At 39.2% G+C, this 16,014-nt stretch overlaps 2 protein-coding genes and 1 pseudogene across 2 annotated transcripts; 1 reads left to right on the plus strand and 2 right to left on the minus strand.

Moving 5' to 3' along the window:
* Positions 1–58: 58 nt before the first annotated feature.
* On the minus strand, positions 59–884 carry LOC108854792 (verprolin). Its single transcript, XM_018628454.2, has one exon. The coding sequence runs from the start codon at positions 656–658 to the stop codon at positions 272–274; it is 387 nt and encodes a 128-aa protein (XP_018483956.1). The 5' UTR covers positions 659–884; the 3' UTR covers positions 59–271.
* A 597-nt stretch (positions 885–1,481) lies between these two features.
* On the minus strand, positions 1,482–12,112 carry LOC108854793 (protein KINKY POLLEN). Its single transcript, XM_018628456.2, has 22 exons — positions 11,673–12,112; positions 11,322–11,421; positions 10,956–11,231; positions 10,517–10,776; positions 10,184–10,400; positions 9,906–10,076; positions 9,722–9,799; positions 9,377–9,631; positions 5,497–9,295; positions 5,338–5,429; positions 4,880–5,245; positions 4,454–4,572; positions 4,123–4,375; positions 3,822–4,046; positions 3,597–3,736; positions 3,430–3,502; positions 3,242–3,343; positions 3,060–3,161; positions 2,694–2,975; positions 2,449–2,616; positions 1,859–2,213; positions 1,482–1,767 (listed from the first exon to the last, which is right to left on the minus strand). The coding sequence occupies exons 1-22, from the start codon at positions 11,729–11,731 to the stop codon at positions 1,643–1,645; spliced, it is 7,617 nt and encodes a 2,538-aa protein (XP_018483958.2). The 5' UTR covers positions 11,732–12,112; the 3' UTR covers positions 1,482–1,642.
* A 1,245-nt stretch (positions 12,113–13,357) lies between these two features.
* On the plus strand, positions 13,358–15,010 carry LOC108855677 (F-box/LRR-repeat protein At3g58930-like; annotated as a pseudogene).
* Positions 15,011–16,014: the final 1,004 nt, after the last annotated feature.

Consider the following 16,014-nt stretch of genomic DNA (forward strand, 5'->3'; position numbering starts at 1 on the left):
ATGGTAATTCTTCTATTATTATTTGGTCATAGAGATCAAGCAAAACAAGCACAACAAGAAGAAGAAAGCAAGAATTCATTAGAACAATAATAAGCCGTATAGATATTACAAAAGCAACTAAATGACGCCAGAAACACACAACACCAACAACAAGGAGTACATTCATCAAGCAACAGCAAAAGAATAAGAAACATTACAAACATGTGCAAACAAAGTGTGTGAGAAAAAGACCGTAAAGTGTTGTGTGACAGCAGCTGAAGAGCGTAGCTTCTCATTTGGAAGGTGGTGGAGTGAAGAAAGGGATGGTAGGAATGCTGGTGGGAATATTAAAGGGGAAGTTGTTTGGAATGTTAAATGGGAAATTAGGAATATTGATTTGTGGAAAGTTTGGGATATTAATGGGCTGTGTTGGGTTAGGCAATGAAGGTATCTGTGTGCTCTGTAATGGTGGAAGCGCTGTTGGTTGAGGAAGAGTTGGTTGAGGGAGCGAAGAAGGCATTGGTGGTGGCATTGTGGGTTTGGGAAGAGGTGGGAATGTTGTTGTAACCGGTGGCTGAGTCGCTGGTGTTGATTGGAGAAGATGGCGACGAGCAGATAGACCGGTGAACAAGCTTGTGAATGTCACTGCAATGACAAGAAATGATAACCAAGAAGCCATTTTTGGGATTTGTTTGAGTTGTTGTTACTAGAGAGAGAGAGAGAGGAGGGGTTTGTGTGTATTTTGGGGTTTGATTGTGAGTGAAGTGGTTAATGAAGGAGTTTGTGCGTATTTATAGAGGAGTTAATTAGGGCTTGAGGTTTGATGAGAATTAGGTGAGGGAGGTTTGAAGAAATTGATTGTTGGTGCAACTTACTAGAACTTACTTGTTGCAGAAGAAAGACTTCTTAACTAGAAGCCACTATGACATTAGCACTTTATCTTTGTTGGCCAACCTTAGACTGAAAGTATTTTTAATATCTGATAGAAAAACCCTGCCTTACTTTAGTTATCATATTATATTTTCCATATAATATTATAAAACATAATTTCATATACTATATATAATTTGTATATTTAAGTAGTCACACATCGTTTATTTATCAAAATTTATTAGAAAATATAAAATTTATAGATGTGTTAATTGTTGAACAAAAAAAAATAGATGTGTTAATTAAAAAGACAATTGACAATAAGTGTTAATGCCTCCCTTTATAGAGTTAGTCTTGCAATCTTTCTATCTATTCAGACCATTACCGCATCAAAGAGGAAGCTCGGATGATGAGTAACAACATGTTGTCACCTCTTTCCTCAGTTATTTTTGTAAGTTTTTTGTTAGGCAATTCTTATCTTTGTTTTGTGCAAAATCTATGCTTTATGTGAACAGTGCATACAAGATCACCAAGAGAAATCTTTTTTCTTCTTACATGTCACACTGGTAATAAACAAGTCTTATCAAAACTAGTACACCTTAAGAGACAGGGTTAAGCAACCCCAATAAACATGCTCTAATATAGTAGATGAAATCAAAATCTTTAAAAGCGTAACAGTGAGTCAGTGATGGATGAGATAAGTAATCTGCAACTCTTTACAAGTTTATTTTCAAAAAAAAAAAGAAAGCTTAAATTCTGAATTCGGATTGAAAAAAAAACAAAATTTTGAATTCTATGTTAACATCTGATTCTGGTCAAGGAACTCTTCATAAGCAGAAGATCCACTAGAAGAGTCACTTTCGTATCGATCTTCTTCCTTTGGAGACAGAGTAGGCGAGAGCTCAAGCTTCTTAGAACCTGCAACACAACACAACAGAGAGATTTGTTTCTCTTATTATTTTTTTTTTTTTTTGCAACTTCATTTGTTATATATATAAAACAAATTTACCTTTAGTACTGTTTTGGTTTTGAAACTTCTTGGAGTGACGCCTGATGAGTTTCTTAGCTTTAGTAATGGTCAACTGTCTTGCAAAAGGAGAGAAGTCTGCTTCATTGTCACTCCATTCCCCTGGGAAGCTTTCTTCTGCCTCTCCTCTCATTGTTCTAAGCACAAACTTCTTAGCCTTTCTCCTTTGAGTATTGAAAATACCTCTAATAGATGTGACGAACCCATCACCTGCATTGTCACCAGGACGCTTCATCAATGCCCCTGAATCTTGATCTAACCTCCCTGACTCGTCCTTGTCTTTCAAACCAATCTCCTCTTTTGGAACATGTGTCGTCTTGTCTTTGAACTTCTTCATCTACAAAATACAAGAGAAATTACTTAAAATACCCTAAGCTGCCTATCACTTTTCAAACATAAATTTATTCAAAAAAAAAATACACTAAATTAAAAATATTCTATCATTTATATTTAGTGCTAGTTATTATTATTGGTTAGAGTTTAGAATTTAGGAGGTGCATCAAAGTGACTCAGTGACACATCAACACACATGCATTTTTTTTATTGATGGTTGGTGTATAAAATGGTCTTACTTGCATTCCGGTTACTGACTTGAGGACTCCCCATATGATATGCTTCTTAACTCGAGAGAATAGTCTCCTCCAAGTTCCACTGAACTCGTCCCGATGGAACGTGTCCATCAACAGCTTCATATCGCTTACAACAAATCTTGAACCCTCATAAGTGATCAACAACTCCACCTATCTCAAAACCAATATTTCAACGATTAAGTATTCATTAAAACTTGATATAACTGCTTTAAATAAAGTGACAATACCTGACTTATCTTGATGGTTTGAAACTGCACTATCTTCTGGGGCCTCGGTTTCTTGTCATCCGGTGTCTTCTTCTCTTCGTGAACCGAGCGACCAGCCTTGGCAGTTTTTGAATCCTTGAGCTTGTTTTTTGATGACTCACCCTGATGCTCCATGGACTGTAGTACAAGCTCATTAGCTACAGATTCAGCCACAGTTTCCTCCCATGTTCTGTCGAAAGAGGATGTTCTTCTCAGTTCTGACCCTGAGCCACGGATCGATCTTGACTTTTGATTCTTTGAGCCCTGAAAACATTTCAAGAAAACACACCTTTATATTTGCAAAAGATGGTACTAATGTAAGTAAGAAAGGAAGAAGAAAAGCTTCACCTGGCCTAGATCAGATGCAGAGAGCAACGCTGCTGCTTCTTGAGCCAACGAACCTTTCCTGACTCTCCTTGAACCTGCCGTTGTTGACACCTTCCAGACTTCCTGGGAGGCATACAAAACACAAGAGCGTGAGCGAGTCATAAACATAAATGCAAAGCATCCAATTAGCTAATTAAACAAACCTCTCTTCTATGGGAATGTTGCTCCTCTCCTGGGAAGATGTACTCCCACATCATTGTGTACATTGCTTCTTGCAAATGGATTTTTAGAGGATATATTTCCACCTGTCAACCAAACACAAGATTAAAAGACTTCATTCTTTGCAGTAACTCTAAGCTTCTTGCCTCTTGTACAAGATAAAAGGACTTACCTTGAATAGTTCATAAAAAGCTTGTCCATCTTTTGGGAGTCCTTGTCTTGCATCTACCTGTAGCATCACCTTCCTGCATATAGTAGTAGTGTGGCAAGAGCATTATAAACCATCAACAACATTATGATTATCTATAAAGCCCCCTAAAGATGTCTAAATGAACTCACTGGCCCCATTCTGGAGGAGGGTTCCATGCAGAAAGAACAGTATCACACTTGGCATTAGGCAAACAGTTCCTCAGGACAAAGTATCTTGTTGTGAACTGTGCAATCCCTATATCTCTCAAGTCCCGGTTAAAATCATAAATCTGCAATCAATGTGAAAACATCTTTAGAGACTTTCTTTCCAAAAATAGATAGAAAGACATAGTAGCCTGAGAGTCATGGACTTACCATATTGTCTATTTCAACCTCAGAGAATGTTTTGCCATCTAAAACCATAGACCAAACGACTTTGCTTATCTGTAGAGAAATGCGCATAGCAGAGGATGGTCTTTTGTTCTTGTCTTTCTCCAACAACCTTAGCTCTGCAGCATTCTTCACTGATACCCTCAGTGCTGTATACGCTGTCTTCCTTGATTGTCTCACATCCAGATACCCTTTTCTCAGTTCCTCCACCTATACATATGATATGCTTAGTTCACAATGCATAAAGAAAAATTTATTATAACTTTTTACAGAACTCTTTTCTCACCAGTATTGGCCTCCCACAAGTGATCATCCACAAGAAATCACTTTCCTTTTCAAGACTTTTGTTTCCTGAGTTACTTTCATTCTGTGTCAACTTCCTTATATCATCAAGAAGCAACATCTTGTCCCTCTCTTTATGTTCAAGTTCGATTTTCGCAAGTTCTACTTCCTCAACTCCATCAGGAACCACCTCATCAATCTCCTGTTCAACTTCATCTTCTTCTTCACCAGAAAGTTTCAAACTGTCGTTCTGAGGCCTGATTGGATAGTAATAAGACATAGTCAGAGGGATACACTAAAACCACAAAAGAGATGTTAGTTACTTGCAGACTTACTTTGGTAACCTTGCGAACAAAAGATTGGACAAAACATCCAACATAACTTGAAACTGACGTGATGTCATGGACGCTGTAATATTACGTGAGTTGAAAGTAAGCTCTTTAAGTGGCTTCACCTGTATCATATTTTGGTTATATAAGTCTCTCATTCAAATAACGTTACTAAAGAAATAAAATATATTTCTCTATTTATTTTATTAGAATTTTTCATGCATATTAAAAAATCATTTAAAAACCTTCTACTCATACATTAAATATTTTTTTTTCTAAATAATAAACTAAAACAATGAGGTTAAAACTGAATTTTATTTTGAACTTATGCATTGAAAATATAAAACATTACTCTTTAATAAACAAAAAAATAAATTGTAAACACACACTTTTTATGAAACATGGGGGGTAATATACTGTTAGAGGTTTTACCTTTAGGTCAGGACTCACACCTTTGTGCCTGGTGTATTGAAAGTACATGTCACAAGGCATGAAAACTCTTTCAAGCAGTGCACCAGTACGCTTTGCCTTTGGAGAGCTTCTTCTAATCTTTGGTAGCCACTGCACTCCGGCTCCTGGATCAACATCTGTTGGTGCCACATGAGCTTGTACATGCTCCAACATCATGGACACTTCATGCCTTGTCCATGTCATGTCAGTGCCATCATTTTCAGGAGTTTTATCAGGTTCATTCTCATTTTGAACTGCCTTCTCAATCATGTCATACCCAAGATGAACAACCGAATGAAATGAACGTGCCAGAACACGGCCACTAGCCGCAGCCAGCAAAAACCTACCCTGATAAGTTTAGTTTACATGCACAATCATTTTAGTTGTGGTCATACTTTACTACATGATATAACGCATGTACAAGTTTGACATGTACTTACATTAACTTCTTCTGAATGGAGATTAAACTGTGGCTCAATAACATTCACCATAAAATGCCGAGTTCCTTCTTCCTCTGAACCATTCATGGCTTCTGCACCAAGACAAATGAACATGATGAAGCAAAAGATTTGCTTGAGAGAGGAGTCACCAAGACTTACCAAGTGGGAAAGATGCAAAGTTCTCTGTTTTGATTGGCTCTTTTGAAGGCGATGAAACAGCTTCCACAGGCTCCTTAGCTTGGGAAGTGAGAGTTTCATCTTGAGGAGCTTCTACTTCAGAGCTTTTCTGATTGCCCTCGAGTAACTTTCTCTGTGCATACTGACGTGATGGAGAAGGCTTAGGGGGTTGAAATGCTTTGGACATACCACCAACAAAAGCCAAAACAGCATCTCTGTTCTCGATGTTCCACAACAGTTTCAGACCATAAACAAAGATACGCTGGCAGTTGTCAGCTATCACCACATTGAACCCATCATCATCGCTGGGATCAGAATGTGAGTTCTCATCACTCTCACTATCTTTCTCATTTGTAGGTTTAGCATCAACTTTCTCACGGTATATCTTCCCTTCCTCTTTCCACACCATCATTCTTTCAGGGTCAGCCTTAGGAGCTTGCCTCCTTATAGTGAAGTAGTCTGACGAAAATAGAAACCCTTCATCAGGACGCTTCTCAGGGCCATCACTGCCGTTCTTAGTTGATCCAGACTGTGAGCTTGTCCTTGTCATCTTAACTTCCTCATGATCCTTCTTGATAAAGGCCTTGGGTACATGTAGGTCTATTCCTTGGTATACAGGATCAAGAGTCTGACGCACGCAATCGAAAGTGAAAACTTGGTTGCCACGGCTCAAGCACATTTCAAATTTGAGCTTGGTCATGTTAAACGTCAAGCCTCTTGCAGGGTTATCAGGATCAAGTGTCTTGTGGTTTATACAGATCGGTGAAACATCTGCACGGAGCATGAACTCTGTCATCACTCTGTCCATAGACAAGTTCCCTGATCTTGGGATTCTTGGAACACCATAACGTGGCCATCTAGAGAAGGTGCGGATCTTGAGAGGAGGAAGAAAGTTCATGTTCCAGAATCTGATCAGCCACGCCATATCATGAGCACCAACGTTTAAAGTAGGAGGGTGAATAGATGACTTCTTAGGCTTCACCTCATGTCTCTGAGGTCTTAAGGTGAAGTCAAAGCGTAGGGAGAGAGAAGTAGACCTAAAGGGATCATAGATATACTCACGAGACTTACCTTCAACAGGTAAAGCATAGAGATAATGATTCATCGGACTTCCAGACTCGCATTCCCAATCCATCCTGACTTCAAGACTGAACCGTGGAGCCTCGAGGAACGGGTAGCTTGCTGGACAAGGCGGAGAGTTAGGGTAATGCCTAGCTAAACTTTCGAAACTCGTCATGTAAATCTTCATCTCCTCAGCTGAGAAATGCACACGGCCGTCTGATTGCTGGATCTCAACCGCCGCGGAGGTTATCTCAAGCTTGTCATGCTTCTCATAAGGGTCAGGAGAAGCAAGAATAGTCCAATGTGTCTTGGAGAAAGACAAGGTTGAGTTTCCATGGATGTAGTTTCTCATCTCATCCCACCACGGTAAGCTCTTCTCCTTCTTGGGAGGTAGAATAAGGCCAGGACCCTTGAGACTCAGATTAGCTCTACGGAGAGCAACGGTGAAGGCGTAGCTTATATCGGTAAGCACCGGTTCATATCCAACTCCAAAAGAGACCTCTCCTTTCTCAAAATGCAGCGGTAGATCCAAGTATGTTTTCATCCCAGGTGTTGTCCCACCAGCCGAACGTAGCATCTCCACCTTCCTCCATCTTCCTATGAACACCTCATGGAGCACCTGAGGCTGAAACGCTGTCGCCTGCTGAGCCAACACAAGACGGCCTTCACATTTACCCAAAGCTGTTGAGAGAAGTGGGTAAGTGTAGTCTCTTATCTGAACAGCTAGGGTTCCAGTTTTCAACACGAGATTGCTTCCGTAGAGTCTTGAAAACGGTATGTCCTTTTCTTGAGATATAGGATCAAGATTCCTAACCATCTCAATCATCCCATCTTCACCACCACTGATAGCAGTTAAACTTAGATCCAAATCAGTAACGAAAACACTGAGAAGAGATCTCCTGGAAGTGCTCATCTTGAAACCAGCTTGAAACCCTTCTTTACAAGCACCTGAACCCTCTGCAGGTTTCAAGCTCTGACAAGACCTGTAATAAGACTCAAACGCCTGTTTATACAGCTTCTCCTTCAACGCACTCATAACCACAGGATCTTGCACGTCTAGTTCTTCTCCTTCAAAAGAAACCTTCTTCTCACCACCACCACCACCATCTGATGACTCATCTCCCTCGGCTTTAACAACTTTACTCTCACTAGCAACCAACTCATCAAGAAACTTGTCCCTCACGGCTAACTCACAAGCCTCTTTCCTCAAAAGATGGTAATGCTCATCAAGCCAACCTTGCAGCGGCTCTTCCTCAATCTCAAACCCTAGCTTCCTGATCCCGAATCTCACACGACCAAACCCTTTCCCCCCAGAAGGTTTCTTGCTTAATGATGCAGAGCTTTCCTTTTTGACAGGAAACATGAGTTTTTTCTTAGCGTTGGTCACAAGCTTCAAAGCCCTTATCATCTCTTCAACAGCATCGTCTATAGCACGGAGCTGTAGCCTAAAGGGCATGCATATACGCATGTCAAGCCCTTGAACCACCCAATCCCATGGAGCTCCTGTAGCGTTCGAAGGTATGCGTGATATCTGCACCCTACTACTCTTGAATATCCTACAACCACAGAAGCCAAGCATAAACCCTTCCAAGAGCACACCGATACGCACATTCTCAGAGAAGATAGACTGAATCTGCAACTCAGCCTCAACACCATCCCCTGCCTCAGCAGATATCTTTAACATCTCTATATCAACAGCAAATATAGACTCCTTCTTCTTTGGGTTATCACCAGAACTTGTTGTAGTACTAGTAGTAGTACTAGTTGGTTCTTCAGGGCTTTTGTTGCCTTGTTGCTTAAGTTTCTGAGTTGAGACCAGTGACTTCAAACGCAGACCAAGCTCAACCATTGATATGTGCAAATCAGGCTCCCATCTAACCACAATACTAGCAGCGCTGAAGAGAGAACAGATTGCAACCTCCTTAACACCGCCGATACGACGCACAAACTTTGCGTTTTGTATGTCACAAAGTGTCACTCTCGAAACTGGATGAGGTTCGTCCAAGAACTCCTGGTAGACTGACTTCGCGTTCTCGAGTTCGACCTGCGTAGACTGAATCTCCTTGTTTAGTGTAAAACCGAACTTGAGCAGCTCAAACGAGATCAAGTACTTTAGATTCTCATGTTCCTTGGACAATGTAGAGCTAACGGTAGCGGTTCTAGGTGTTCCATCGGCTGAAACGCTGATCACAACTCTTCCACCTTGTGATCCGTAGTTGACACGTTTAGGATCTTCGATGACTATACTGTCCATGTTCGAATCTCCGGAGAAGTTTAGAGAGAAACGTTCTACGTTGAGTTTCAAGAGCTGAGTTCCTTTTCCAGATGATGATGATGGCTTCTTTGTTCTAGGTGCTTGTGTGTTCTTGTTACTAGTAGAACCGGTTAAACGTTTGATGAAACCTTGAATCGAAATTGCGTGTACCACAAGCGTTTCGATGCTCTTGTAAGAAAACAAGAGAGAGATTTCAGACACGTTGACAACCATTGTCTGTTTACCTAAAGAACCATTAGCTTCCTCTTTCTTGCCGCTCTCTAGTTTGACTTTTCTTACACTGATTAAAGAACCTGAAGATGACTCCAAACCAAAGAGGCTTTCTTTCAGACACCCTCCTTGTTCATCTACCGTGCATAAACTCAGTTCATTAAGCTCCATCTGCGCACATGTTCCTTTACTTGACATATTATTTGCAGTGACCAGTAATGAATCTGAGGAGAGCTGCAAGAACACACATACAATTAAAAATCTGTTTTGAAGATTGAGAGGTTCTTGCTAAAACTTGTTAATGCTAATGCTTACTTGGTTTATAGGAGAGCTTTCGAGATTATACAGCACAATCTTCACATCAGGGATTGAAGTGGCACACTTCCACACAACAGGTTTAAAACCACTAGACTCTGGTTTTGGAATGGTAGGTTTATTATCCTCTTTGAGAACAATCTTTTTCTTCTTAGAGAAGTGCAAACGCAACAAAGGCTCAAATCTCGCCATGATAACGTTGCACATTATACCTCCCAGCTTTACTTCAACCTCAGCTCTAACAGGGGAAGATTCCTAAGAGCAGTATAACACCAAGATCAGGTGAATACATCAAAATCATGAAAGCCCTTTTGTTCAAAATTAGAATAAACTCAGAGGACTCACTTGCACTGGACAAAACACCTTGGAGGAAACTTCAAGTTTTGACATTTCCAAGACAGAAACTTCAGATTCTCTTATAAGCTGAAATGAATATGAGATCCAAAAGGAGCATTAGAAGATGGAAAATATGAAAAAAAAAAGAATAATTCAGTGTATTGGTACTAAGAAAACTTTTCATTTTACATACATGCATCTCCTGGAGGCCTATGACAACATCAAGACATGGTTCTTCCTTGCCCTTTTCACCGGATTGAGATTTGACACTTTTAAGCTGAAGCCCTTTGATGCTATTTGCGATAGAAAAATCATGTTCTTGATGCACAAATCTGATATCAAGCTTTGACAAACCAAATGATACCTACCCACATAAATTCAAAGGCAATGGGTAAGCAATTTTAGCTCATGAATATTGACTATAATGCACTAGCCACCTCTCTCAAAATTTAAAATAAAAAAACTACTCACTTTCTCAGGGAGTTTTGGAGCATGCTTTGCAACCAAAACATTCACTGGTTGCTTTGGAGGTTTTTCTGAAGCTGTGTGACTAGAGCTTGATCCAATCACTTCACCCGTGGAAGTATCACTTGTTGGGGATTTCTTTTTCGGCAACATCATCTCGTTGAGGTTACAAATAGTATCAGATATATCTACTTCGATGTTCTTTATACTTGAACTTGAGTGTCTGCTCCAAGAAGATCCACAAAATGGCAACCATGAATATCAAAATATACATCTACATGTTGTTCACTACAGGGCATTAGATGATAATGAATCTGTGTAACCATACGTAGAAAGTACCTATTATGACCAAATTCGCAGGAGAAGGAAACTTTTTCACAATGAACAGAAGGCGAAGAAGAGCCCTCTGATGTTTGCTTAGCGAGGAGAATGTCACCAGTACTGTTCATGTCAGGTGAAGGAGTGGAAGTGACAACATGTGGTTCACCAATCTGTACAGATATCGGCAAGAGGTACAGTTTGATGAAAAAGCTTGCCGATCCTCTGTCCTTGGATAAATCAAGCTCAAGCTCCTTGATCTCTGCTCTTGCTTTAGGTGTCTGCAATGATTTAACATTAAATATAAGCACAGAAAAAAAATAAAAAGCTATTTACAAGTATATATTCTAATAGCTAAGATCATTGTTAGTGAATCTTTTTTAACTATAAAGCCTTTGTTCATTGTTAGTTCCACAAGATAGAATGAAATGGAATTATATAGAGCATGAAGCATTTTTACCTGAACAGTGATGCTTGTCATAGAAATCGAAAAGAATCTACCGACATTAGCGAGTAGCATCAACTTTCCTTTGCCACCGCCACCAGAGCCAGACTTGCGAGTTTTGGATTTACGAGGGCGTTTACTCGAGCTGGAGGGTGGTCTAGTGACGATTTTGAGGTCAGATATAGAGAATATGACTTTAGGATCTTGGATAAAAGCGGTTGCGCAAAGTTCAACCAGAGATTGACTTAGATTAGCTTTAAATTCTCCAACGAATATAGACTCCATAGAACCCTGTACATAATCCCCCAGAAAAAAGAAAAAATATTCTTGAAACTTTGTTGAAGATGAAATGATTTTTGAAATGGAAAACATAATACAAACCTTGTTGAAATGCAACGAAACATCTTTCAAGCAGTTCCATCCATCAAACTTGAAGTCGAGGGTTATTCCAGCGAACTGCTGGAGGATCCAAGGGATTGACCTAGTAGAATTTGAGTAATTTCCAAAAGGTCAAGAACTCAACTATAATGATAGGAGAAAATCAACGATTAATATAACAAGAACATATCATATGCAACTACCAATCCTAAGTTCCAAAAAACTTTAGTAAATCAGCAACTAGATTAAACTAACCAATAAAAAAAACTAAACTCAAATCAGAAAGCGACAAAATGATCACAGAGAAACGCTTTCAAGACCAAACATAGAGAAAAAAGAAAAGAGCACACATACTTGAAGAAAGCCCAGACGAGGGCGACGAGCACAGCGATCACGGTCACCAAGGTAAGCATGATTGCTTCTGTTTATTTTTTCCAGCTTCGTCTTGGTCCTAAAATATTATATAAGCATAAAACATTAAAGACCTAATCGATCAGAATTCTCAAGCGCAATTCCTCCAAACTCAGAACAATAGATCTGACATTAATCTGAAAAAATAAGATCCTCCTATAAAAACATTGAAAGCTCTCGGTTGAAATTCTCTCTCTACTGTTACACGATCATTACATAAATGCTGATATTAAATTCCGATTTCTTGTTATAGAATCTATCCAAAAGCAGAGATCATCTCATCACCCTGAGAAAGATGAATCAATAGAAAGAGAGACAAACAAGAAAAAAAACAAAAACAAAAAACGTAAATTTGAGGTTAACAAAAATAATAATAATACAAAACCATCCAACGACACTGCACGTCTTACTCCTTCTCTTTAGATCTTTCTTACAAAACTCACACGTGTGACGTGTCACCGAGGATGTCGGAGTGTCCCCAGAGTTGACTCTTGACTTTTTCAATTTCCTCTCTTTTTAACGTCTCCCCTCCCCCACCGGGCGGGAAAAAGTCTATAAGTAAATTATATTTCAAATCGCAATAAGATTTATAATATTATATTAATTTAATGAGAATGATTTATCAAAAAATTGTTTGACTTTTAAAGTTATTTAATTTATCGTAATATTAATTTACAGATGTTTTATTATACTAGCACTTAAATAGCAAAGTATAATTTGTAAATGAAGTTTAATTTAAATTCTTTGTTTATAATAAAGACAGTGGCTGACTTACGTTTATGGAAAAGAAAGATATTGGTTGGTTGGCTTCACCTTTACGTTTTGCATTAATTATCCACTAGTAGTTCATTGATAAGTGATCTTTGGGAAAATAATTCAATTCATTTGGACTTGAGAAATCCAATAGACAAAGAATTCCCATTGCAAAATGTGACTTCAAAAAATGATTAATAATGTTCTTACTGGGCCACTAGGCATATCTACTCGAGCTTATTTTATGATTATTATTACCATTGTTTGTAGCCCACCAAAGCTTAAGCATTCCCGGTTCGTTTACCAAGCTAAACCGGTGATTTTCAAAAAGAACCGGTTAACATAAAACAGACATTCACATTAGATTTCATTTCTAAACCATCTCATCTCCTACTGTAGTTGTTGTGTTTGGCGTTTGTAACGAGGTAATTGCTCAAGCTTTCTCCACATCTCTTTTGCTTCTATTGTATTCTATTTTTAGGGGGTTCCTGTTCAAATTTCATGTCTTTTTACGAACCAAGTTGTTGAACTTTGGATGTTTAAAGCAACTGGTGACGGTTTTTGATGGATCGTATCAGACGAGCTTCTTTGTCACGTCTGAAAAAACCCTAATTTTACGTGTTGGGCAATTCTATCATAGGGGTTTATTATTATTAGATAAAAGATAAGTATCTTTGTATATAGTTTAGATATGCTTTAGTATATTCTCCTAACAGTCTTGTTAGTGTCAAGATGATATCCCTCATATCTCTCCACCTGTTTCTACTATACAAGTTGTTAATTAACTGTGTTCTAGTCTCTTCTCTTTGCCTCTTCTAGAGACAAAGTTGTTGAGTTTGTATGTTTGAAGGCAGCTGACTGTTTCAGTTCTCATGATGGATCGTATCAGCAATCTACCAGACGAGCTTCTTTGACACGTCTTGTCTTTCCTTCCAACAAAGAACGCTGCTTTGACTTGGGTCCTCTCAAAGAGATGGCTCAACCTCTGGAAACTCTTCCCTAATCTCGACATTGACGACTCTGTCTTTCTCCATCCCCAAGATGGTAATAGAGGTGAAAGGCAAGAGATTCAGCAGAGCTTTAGTGATTTCGTGGACAGAGTTTTAGCTATGCAGGCTGACTCTCCCATCAACAACTTCTCCTTGAAATGCATCACTGGCATCCATCCAGATACCGTGAACTGTTGGATACGTACCGTGGTGTCTCGTACCTCAGTCTCTTCACTGATTTCTCAGACGAGGATACTGAAGACGATCTTTACCGTCTGCCTAGAGAGCTCTTCTTCAGTAGCACTCTCGTTGAGCTGAAACTAAGAAGCGAGCACTGTGTTGATTGGTGGTGGCGCAGAGCGTTTACCTCCTCTCCTCTTTTCTCCTTGCCGATGCTTAAGAGTCTTGATATTGACTCGGAGTTGATCTTTTGCGGTGAGATTGAGATGTTCGTTCCTTCCTTCCCTGTCCTTGAGGAGTTAAGGATGGCTAATATGGAGTGGGGGGAACCAGATGTGAGAGTGTCGAGTTCGATCCTAAAAAGGCTGATTCTACATGGTACTGGTTGTGAAGGGTTTGTGAATCCGAAGAGTGTTTCTTTTGATACTCCGAATCTGCTTGTGTTGAGCTACTATGATTTGGTTGCGGAAGACTATCCTTTGGTTAATATGAAGAAACTAAGTGAGGCTACGATCAGTTTGATAGTAACTGATGCTCAGATCAAGCGACTAAGAGAGCCAAATAATAATAATGATGATGAGTTGTTGTTGCTAGAGGATGAGGAGGAGGAGGAGGAGGAGGAGGAGGGGGATGTTGCTATCCACTTTGGTAATGTGGTGAAGCTCATGAACGGCATACAAAATGTTCAGAGACTTACCTTGACTTCTGATACGCTTGAGGTCAGTTTTTGATTTGTATTCTTCTTTCTCGTTTGAAACATTAAGTTGCAAAAAATGTCTAGTTCTTGTTGGGATGTTAGGTGCTTTCTCAATGCTGTGATACAATGCCAGTGTTCAACAACCTCAAATTCTTAGGTGTACCGGGTGAAGAGGGTCGTGGATGGCAAGCAATGCCTGCTCTTCTGAGGAACTGTCCTCATTTGGAAACTATAATCATTCAGGTAGATTTATAAACTCTACACGTGTTTTTTTACTTACACTAAACCTTGTGTCTCCTTTGGTTCAGGGTTTATTACACTATGTAACAGATAAATGCGGGGATGCTTGTCCCTGCATTGCTCGAGAAGACAGAGGTCGTTCACTCAGGTCTTGTCCAGTGAAGATGTTAGAGATTCAAGGGTTTCGAGGAACGATGAAAGAGATGAACATGATTAAGCATTTCTTGGAGTATTTTCCGTGTTTGAAGAGGCTGGACGTCTTTGTTGAAGATAATGATCCTACACAGCTCAGAAACGATCAAGTGTCTGAACTGGTCATCGAGATGTTTGAACTCTACAGCAAGCTGTGGCCGAGTTCCAATGTCAAGGTCCTGGTGAGTGATTTCTTGGATGCGAAATGGACTGCGCAAGGACATATCTGAAGAAGGAAACTTGGCTTGAAAGCCATCTCAAACCAATCACAATATCTTTTGTCACAGTTTCTTCTTTGGTCTTTTTATCTTTTGTCATTTGATATATATGTTTTAATGTGATTTCTCAACATGGATAGACAACTTGGCTAAATGGTTAATTTTTATTTATCCTTATGTTAGAGTTTCTTCTTTGCCTTGGGGACCTTGGTATTTTAACTGTTGTAGGCGATGCTTTGGCCAACATTGACTGAGTTAGTCCTCGGCATATTATCCGAATCGGAAAACCAAATCGAAACCGAATCGAAAAAACCGAGATAAAAACTGGACCGAAAATTACAAAAACAAAAACTTGAACGGTTCCTGTATTTCTAAATTCGAAAAACCGAACCGAATGGGTATCGAATATTTTGAATATATTTAAAATATTAATTATTTTTAATTTTAATATATGTAAAACAAAATTTATAAATGAAAAATTTCCAAAAAACCCCAAACTATCCGAATTACCCAAATATTTTTCGGGCTTTTTTGGGTTTAATTCAGGTTTTCGATATTTTCCGGTTTTTTGGTTTTAAACCCGAACCAAATCCGAATTATTTATAATTCGGTTCCACTTCGGATTTTATAGAAAAATAGAAACCCGAACCGAATCCGATATTATTCTATCCGAACGGATCCAAAAAATATCTGATTTCTAAATATTCCAAAACCCAAATATTCTGAAATCCGAACCGACCCAAACCAATCTGAACCGAAAACCTAAATGGGAAGCACTAGACTGAGTATAAGACATAAGGCTACTCTTTTGGTACGTTCCATAACGAAATAGGCTTTGAAATTGGCTCAGTTAAAGGCCCATTGTGATTTTTGGTTTTTAGTAACTGTCACTGTTGTATGATTCATTTCATGGAAAGAAGTGTCAGTGAGTACAGAGTAGGGTCTGTCGAGGCCTAAAATAGCTAAATGGTTAGGGGCAATGTTACTCAGTGGCTGGGATGGTCACTCTGACACTT

Source organism: Raphanus sativus, chromosome 4, assembly GCF_000801105.2.
Source record: "Raphanus sativus cultivar WK10039 chromosome 4, ASM80110v3, whole genome shotgun sequence".
Lineage (NCBI taxonomy): Eukaryota > Viridiplantae > Streptophyta > Magnoliopsida > Brassicales > Brassicaceae > Raphanus > Raphanus sativus.